The sequence below is a fragment of the Argiope bruennichi genome, chromosome 8 (genome assembly GCF_947563725.1).
Source record: "Argiope bruennichi chromosome 8, qqArgBrue1.1, whole genome shotgun sequence".
Taxonomy (NCBI): Eukaryota; Metazoa; Arthropoda; class Arachnida; order Araneae; family Araneidae; genus Argiope; species Argiope bruennichi.
This window is the reverse complement of record NC_079158.1, coordinates 99,246,529-99,255,109: the sequence shown is the minus strand read 5'-3', so window position 1 is coordinate 99,255,109 and position 8,581 is coordinate 99,246,529. Positions and strand designations below refer to the sequence as shown.

Below are 8,581 nucleotides of genomic sequence, written 5' to 3'. Positions count from 1 at the left end.
TGTTGTATCGTTTTCCTGGCCATTGTAATGTAATATCCACGTAATATCTTAGTATTCTATAGAATGAGAAATGCTATGTAGGCAAAGTATATATATATATATATATATATATATATATATATATATATATATATATATATATATATATATATATATATATATATATATATATATATATATATATATATATATATATATATTAAGAAAAAATAATAAGATGACAGTAAAAATCTTGTAATAAATAAAGAGTGCTGTTAAAGATCTTGAATTCAGAATACATTGAGAAAAAAGAAAATTATACAAAATAAAGTTCAGAAATTTCTTATGAAGAAAGATAAATAAAAAAAAAAATTAATTTTTATTTTGTATCAAGAAAGGAATTAGTTTTATTTTTTATAAAAATAATCAAAGATGTATTAATGTTTTACCTATTTGTCATTTCGAATTTGTTATTTGTGAGTGCCTAGGAAAACTGATCTTTCCTTATTTTGCCTAAATATGTTTAGGTATTCTATAGAATGCTATATTTCAGGTTTTAATTCTAACTGACATTAAACAGACATTTTATATGATGGCTGCATTTCATACTTTGTCATTTTATGTATTCAGAATTGAAATGAAATCACAACAAGTAACCACGCATTCAAATATTTCAACTTCAGAGGATTGAGAATTGGAAGTTTACCATCGATTTTATGGAAATAATTTTGTTTCTGATACATCTGAATCTTAGAAGCAAAAGCGACAGTATATCTTTATATTGACAAAAAGCATTTTGTTTTGAAAATACATAATTCAACAAACAATTTCATCTCAATGATCATCAGTTGTATATGGATGCATCTTTCTTCCCATGCTAAAGTGATGATGTTTTGACATGCGAAGTTTAAAAACCCAAGGAGGAAAAATTATGTACATATCAGTCAATGGTTATATACACTGAAAGAATATCACTGGAAGTCGATTCAGAAGAGGCACTTGGGAAAATCGAACAGATCCATATGAAATGGAAGTGTATGGAGTTTTGGCCACCTGCCGACACTTATGAAATGTTTTTAGAAGACACACACTGCAAAACGTATTCAGAATGGAATTTAATCAGAGGGACATTATCTTTTAACTAAAAGACAGCTAATATACGTTAAATTTTGATTGAAAAGTTACCGGAAAGAATCGAATTCATCTATGTATTTTCAAATTCTAACTTTGCTTATTAAATTCCAAAAATTACCACCAGCTGCTATAAGAAATAATATATTACCAAAACCTATAAAATCAGTCCATCAGTCCAGTAACCTATTAAATGTAAGAATGTTCTGGCAGAGTTCCGAATATATTTTTACGTTTCGAATTTCTCATTATAAAATCTTGTGAATGTAATAAAAGTATACATTTAAAAATATTTTACTTGACAGTAATCCTAAGTTTTTTTTAAAAATATAAAATTGGATTTATAAAAAAACGGAATCTTTTTAAATCAATTTATAAAAAATAAAACAGAAACCATACATTTAGATAAGTGCAATTTCTTAAAATCGCATTCGTTCTGGTAAAAAATACATAAAATATTCTTAAGGTTAAAATATACAATTAAAGAAATCTAATGTAACAGAAAAATATTTGTTATGTTAATGTTATAACATATATAATATATGTTATGTTATGTTATGTTAATATAGTTGTGATGTTTAAATATCATAACTATGGTATTTAAACATCAAATTCATTGAAAAGACATTTGAAAACTTCAAAGATTATAAAGTAAAGTTCTTTTAGATTCTGAATTTAAAATATCTCGAAATTTACCAAATACAAAAGAGGTAAATGCCTTAAAATGAGCTGTATGAGATTTTAATATGTTAATTCAATCTCATTGCCTTTAGTTTGCATATTTTCATTTACATATTTCCTATATGTCTTGGTACTAAAATTGATTGCAACAATTTGATTGCATTGGTAGGTTTTCAACGCTTTTATCATATTTGAATTTTTCTCTAATATCTCGTTTAAACTGATATTACAGTAAGCACAACATGAGGCGAAAACAAAATCTAGACAATGTAACGGAACTGATGGACTGATGAAACGAACACCTGCATGAGCTAACTTTTAGAACAAAAGGAAATGAAAATATGGTCAAGTATTTTCCTTGATATAAGACTATCAGCTGGTAATGGAATTTAGTTTAGATTAGGTGTCACTAAAAACATGCAGTAATTATTATTTCAATGTAAACACAACTTAATTTAATCCCTGCTTAATACAGGACATTTCAAAACGTTCCCTCCGATTTAATTTCATTCTGAACATCACCTTCCTGCCTTTTCTTAGAGTCCAGGAGGATTCGAATTCTGTTCCCCTGTGGCCATGTCGTAGATTGAGTCTATGAAGAGCATAAGTTGTCCAGCAGTCCCTTGCCGCAACTTGTTCCATTCCATGCCGACGGGACGTAACGTGCCCTGGATGCCCAGGGCTTGGTGGGTGAGCGAAGCCACCAGGCGCTTTAGAAGGTCGTTGCGGACCATTGTCGATTTGGGCTGAAGGCGGGCGATGAACCTCACCAAGTATTCGGTTGTGTAGCGGGTGCCCTTGGGGAAAACATTCTTATTACGTCGAAAAGCAAATATTGGAATTGATTATTAATTTATGTAAATATTCTTAAATATGTTTGAAGAATCACACACGATTTTTAATTCTCATACGACACATTAATATTTTGATAATAAGTTTTTATATAAGGAAAAAAAAAAACCCCTCATGTTTCTTATTATTATGTATTTTGGGTAACTGATTGCGTACTTTATAGGATTTACTTTTTTTTTTTTTCAGTAAAAATAATAGCAAGAATATTGTGAAATACTTTCTGCAACAGTCATTTTTTCAGTCGATATATGATAAGCACAAAATTAGTGTATCTTCTATTTTCTTTTATATTAAGAGCATTTTATTGGCTTGCGTTTCAGAAACGCTTTTACTGTTTTCGAACAGCTTCTGGTTTCCAAGTTACACGAGATATAATGGCAAGGTTATAATACAGTACTTTTTTGGTATTATTTTTTCGTTTTGATATTAGATGCCTAAGACAAGATTATAATAAAGATACTAAAAGCAGTCATATCAAAGTAAAATGAAATAACAAAAAGCATTTATTATGAAAAACGCTATTCAATTTTTATATCACTTGCTAATTTATATTTACGGAATAATACTGATTGTTTGCATTACATATATATTTATATCAGTGATACGATCACCATAAAAGATTAAAACAATTATGAAACAATTCTCCAGTGTTAAAATGAAATAATAACTGCAATGAGAAAAAAGATTTAACAATCGAAATTATAATCCTGCAGGAAAGGTAGGAATTTGTAATGCAAATTTTCTCAGAAATCCGATTATTTATTGCAGAACTGGTATTAAAATACAATTAATTCAAGAATAATTGTATTTAATTGTATTAATTAATTGTATTCTTGAATTAATTGTATTTAAAGTAAATTGGAAATTAAAGTAATGCATAAAAATTAAAGTTTATTATTTTTAATGAAAAGAAAATTAGTTTCGCTTTTGTTTTTACCAAATTTCAAAAACTTTTCTTTTCGACAAATCGATTGTATGTGTCTCATTCTGTCTATACAGCAAAAAATCGTTCTTTTGTAAATAAATAAAACAATATTCGATCGATTCCAGCAAAAATTTTTATGAATTTATGCAATAGCAATAATAGCGCCTATTGTCAGGAAAAATGCTCCATAGTTTTATCAATTAATGTAATTTCTATCATTCAGAAAGCAGTTCTAGACTCTGTTTGTAACATTTACCAAAAAGTACTTAAAAGCACAATTCCAAATTCAGCGGCCTGTTTCTTTCTTAGAGAAAAATCATTAAATACAGTGAATGAGTGTCTTCCTGAATTCCAATGGTCTACTAAATATAAAATAGAATTTTAATTATGATTTTCATTTTAGAGGACTTTAATTCAATTTTAATACATCAAATTTGTGTACTATCTATAAATAAGAATGTAATCCTATTGTGCTACAGAAAAGATATGAATTTTCCTATATTTAACCTATTTTGCAGCAGATAATGTATGAAAAACTGTGTATTCGGCCTATTGTGCTACAAAAAAGTACAAATCTTCGTACCTACGAATTTTCATATATTGTGTTATGTTGTGGACAAAATTATGCATTTGGCTTTATTATGTTACAGGTAAGGTTTAAATCCTTGAATTTTTGATTTGTTGATTTATATATAAGACTTAAATCATCATGTATTTTATTTCTTTTGTGAAAAAAAGGCATAAATCATTGCAAATTTGGCCAATTGTGTCATAGATAATGTGTGGATTGTTTATGCGTTACGTATATTGTTACACATAAGACAAGAATCGTCTGTGAATTTGATATTTTATATCACAGATAAAGTATCAATTTTTGTGTATCAGGACTTACATTGTCCAGCCTCTTGAGTATCTCCCAGGGCTTTTCGGCTCGTATCACAATGACAGACAGATCATTTCGGTTCAGCACAGGTTCCTGCAATTCGTATATAAGTTTTAAATTGAATTTGAAACATATAATAAAATTCCTTTTAAATTTGTAACTCAAGTACTGTATATTTGACAGATAGTAATAAATAATTACAATCATCGAAATATAGCAGTGGGAAAATTTTATGTTCCATCAAACTTGATTATGAATAATAAAATTATAAGAGTAACTATGTAAACTTTATTTCACACAAATATAATTTTTAGGCTTTTTTAGGCTACTTATATACACTTAGCCTATTGGTGGAAAATGTAATTTTGTAGAAGGACGACACTTTTTATAACTTCTTTATGAGGCAGTTGGAAATAATAGACAAGTTTAAAGAACAGTTATTTAATTATTTTCTAAGTCCTCCATTTCACAAGACAAAACAAACACGAACACGAAAAAATATGTCACTCACTCAGAATACAATCTAATAATGACCCCCAAGAAGGATCATGGGAAATATGCTCTGATGTTAGTAAGTAATGCCATCTGTTGTATCAAAAGAGAAGGTTAGTAGAGTTATGTAACCGCTACAATTTAATATTGTTTTCATCATCATGCGCCTAAATCAACATACAGTGGAAGACTTTTGATATGCGGAGGACCAGTTTGGAGTATGAAAAAATAGTATTGGTAATGGTAAAAAACACAAAATATTAAAGTTTGGGTAAGAAATAGCTATAAAATTTTATTTCTCAAGTTTAGTGAGAAAAATGAAAGCTATGCATGTCTGAAAATTTACAGAATAGTATTGAAAGAAATGTACAAAGAACTCGATGTTAAAGGAACCTCATATTTAATTCTTTTCATAGTAACAGATATAGAAAGTGTACGATGATCTTTGGTTTGTATTAATGACAAATTCTCCAATAAGTTTATGCAGCTCTTGACATTCTTACATTTATTTCTTACTGATTGTACTTTATAAATCTCGATTCCGTGAAAGAATCTCAAGGATTGCATTAAAATTGTCTTCCAAATGAATGATTAACATCAATTCTGTTATGTTTCATCAAAATTAATGTAAAATGATTTCAATGCGAGTTAATTTGTTAATGTAGAACTGATATTAATGTAAGAAAATAAAATAAAATGTGAAATTCAAAGCAAATCCAACTAATGTTATTAAGCTAATTCGAAGTGCTTGATTCTTACACAAACTCTAACATTAATATAATTGATAAAAGCTGTTCTTTTCGAAGGGATTTTGAAGAAAGTTGATAAGGAAGGAGTGATGTACTTATAGATATGGATGGTGCTTACAAAGGACAATCAAAGAATACGTGAGGAAATAAAAGTTGGAAACCGCTGAACAAGAGTAGCAATTTTCAATCGTATCGGGAAGAGAATGAATGCATAAAAAATAGCCGAAGCTGATTTTAGATAATACGAACCTCATTACACATTAAAATCTGGAATTTTATCACTTGAAGAACAAGTTATCGTATTTTTTGCTAATTCACGAGCAAATTATTGTAAAGGAATAAGAACAGCGAAATTACCTCAATTGCTGTGAGGCAACTATGGAAATGATTATTAAGGGTTTGTACTGGATCAAAATAATAAATGGATTTAAATATTCATATCAAGGCAAAATTTAGATTCTTGCAGAATTCAGGAAATTCAATACATCTAAAATTCATTTATAACATTGAAATATAACATTAAATTCGGTTGCTTGAATAACGTGATATAATTTGTGTTAATTTATTTTTGAAAACATAATGTAATAATTTCGTTTTCGTCATTATGATGAATTTAAGCACTCTGTAGTCTTACTTACGCAATTTCTAATTTTTTATATATTATGCAGCAATGTATCCGAAAATTCAAGTAAAAACATTGTGTAAATCTAAAGACTCTGCATGAGCATTAGAAAGAATAAAGAAAATTTCTTAGTGTAAAATGAGAAGATTTTATAAAAACTTCTTAAAGTAAAGACAAAGGATAAATATAAAATTAATTTAGAAACACTCTTTTGTTATTGCACTAAGGAGTAAAAATATTATTTTTACCGAAACTATGAATATAAAAACAGAAACTGTGAAAACATTAGGCGCTTATATTAGTATTCTAAATGAATACTCTAAGGAAGTTTTAATATTCATAACAGGTATATTTTTTTTAAACAAATGTAAGGAATTTTTTTCTTTTGATGTTATTAAAACTTAGTTTCCATATGAAAGAGCTTTTTAAGCCTTTTTTTTCTTTCGATTTTTGCTTCCATTTCTAGATTTTTGATAAAAGAATTATATATATTTTTAATAATCTAACACAAGCATGTTACTTATAAACGTATCTCATATTTATTATTTTCTGGGTTTTTTTTTTTCCTTCGTCTCTAACCTTTCTACTTTTTTTAATTTGAAAAGGAATTACGCAAAAAATAATGAATTATGAATTATTTCATTATAACACTAAAATATTTCATAATTTATCATTTTTCCTATTAAGTGCATGTCACATAAGGATTTAAAATTGAATTAAATATAAGCGATCAACAAATAATTAAATCAGCGTTTTGAAGAAGAGTAAAGGTAGTAATAAATTGAAATGTATATAATAAGTAAGAAAAATGTGTTATTCTTCATACGCTCGCTTCTGTTAAAAAATTAGAAAATTCATTAAGTAATCCGTAATGTAAGGAATCAAGATCGGTAAATAAACATAATAATAAAAATCAGAATTTATGTATTATATTAAATAGCTTTAACAGTTTTTGGATTTCTTTGTTTCTTCAAATTGCTGATTGAATAAAGTCCTGAAAATATTGAAATATCGTATCATTGTTGGAAACATACAACTATTAAGAATTTCAAACCTTTCTGTAGTATAGCACAACTTATAAATATAGTCAATTATTTATAGTACGTTCGATAATATTTGAATGTTGTCAATTGGATTCTCAGAGTGTTATAAACGCGATTTTGTTTTAAAACATTTTAAATAACAATAAAAATTTTATTCCTTCTAAACTCTTTAATTCGTCATTGGAAATATTTTCGCTCTTTCAAGTAATATATTTATTAGAAAAATTCAAAACTTGATGTTATTATTTATTCAGAAATCAACGATTTCAAGATTTTTCACTACAATGACAATGGTCCTGCTCTCTTTCATTTCCATAGATTCTCGCCAAAGACATTATTCTGGCAATTTCATTTCCATAGATTCTCGCCAAACACATTATTCTGGCAATTTCATTTCCATAGATTCTCGCCAAACACATTATTCTGGCAATTTCATTTCCATAGATTCTCGCCAAACACATTATTCTGGCAATTTCATTTCCATAGATTCTCGCCAAACACATTATTCTGGCAATTTCATTTCCATAGATTCTCGCCAAACACATTATTCTGGCAATTTCATTTCCATAGATTCTCGCCAAACACATTATTCTGGCAATTTCATTTCCATAGATTCTCGCCAAACACATTATTCTGGCAATTTCATTTCCATAGATTCTCGCCAAACACATTATTCTGGCAATTTCATTTCCATAGATTCTCGCCAAACACATTATTCTGGCAATTTTATTTCCATAGATTCTCGCCAAACACATTATTCTGGCAATTTCATTTCCATAGATTCTCGCCAAACACATTATTCTGGCAATTTTATTTCCATAGATTCTCGCCGAACACATTATTCTGGCAATTTGCCAAGTAATATTAACCACTTTCTGTTTGCTATCCAACAAAGATTGATTGAAAAATACGATTTATTCGAACAAGAAAAAAATATGTCAAGTTAAATAAAATCGTATCTGATGAAGAAATTCTTGAATGCTGGAAATCTTACCCTAAGTAAGTCTAACCAGCTCCAGAGCAAGGCTGACAGCATGAGCGGGTCCACTTCCTTGGCTACTTTTTCCCATGCGGTAGCTCGGCTATTGAGCAACCGCTGGTACTTCCTTAGCCTGAGCGCAAAGTCATTGTCCAAGGCGTAATGGTCAGCCAGCAACGCCTGTACGAGTGCGGTGCTCGTCAGGGGCTTCGTGTATTCCTCCTCGATAGACAAAGTTGAGCAAC

The 8,581-nt window shown here is 28.6% G+C and overlaps 1 protein-coding gene across 3 annotated transcripts in view; it reads right to left on the bottom strand.

The window, feature by feature from the left end:
- Positions 1-1,834: 1,834 nt before the first annotated feature.
- LOC129981898 (protein tyrosine phosphatase domain-containing protein 1-like) overlaps positions 1,835-8,581 on the bottom strand; it is a 168,332-nt gene continuing 161,585 nt past the window's right edge. For all 3 annotated transcript variants that reach the window (XM_056092944.1, XM_056092943.1, XM_056092945.1), the window contains exons 13-15: positions 8,352-8,581; positions 4,461-4,544; positions 1,835-2,588 (exon numbers count right to left, since the gene is read on the bottom strand). In XM_056092944.1, the coding sequence (XP_055948919.1) occupies positions 2,328-2,588; positions 4,461-4,544; positions 8,352-8,581 (575 nt within the window). In that variant the 3' untranslated portion in view covers positions 1,835-2,327. The remainder of the gene's footprint in view (positions 2,589-4,460; positions 4,545-8,351) is intronic.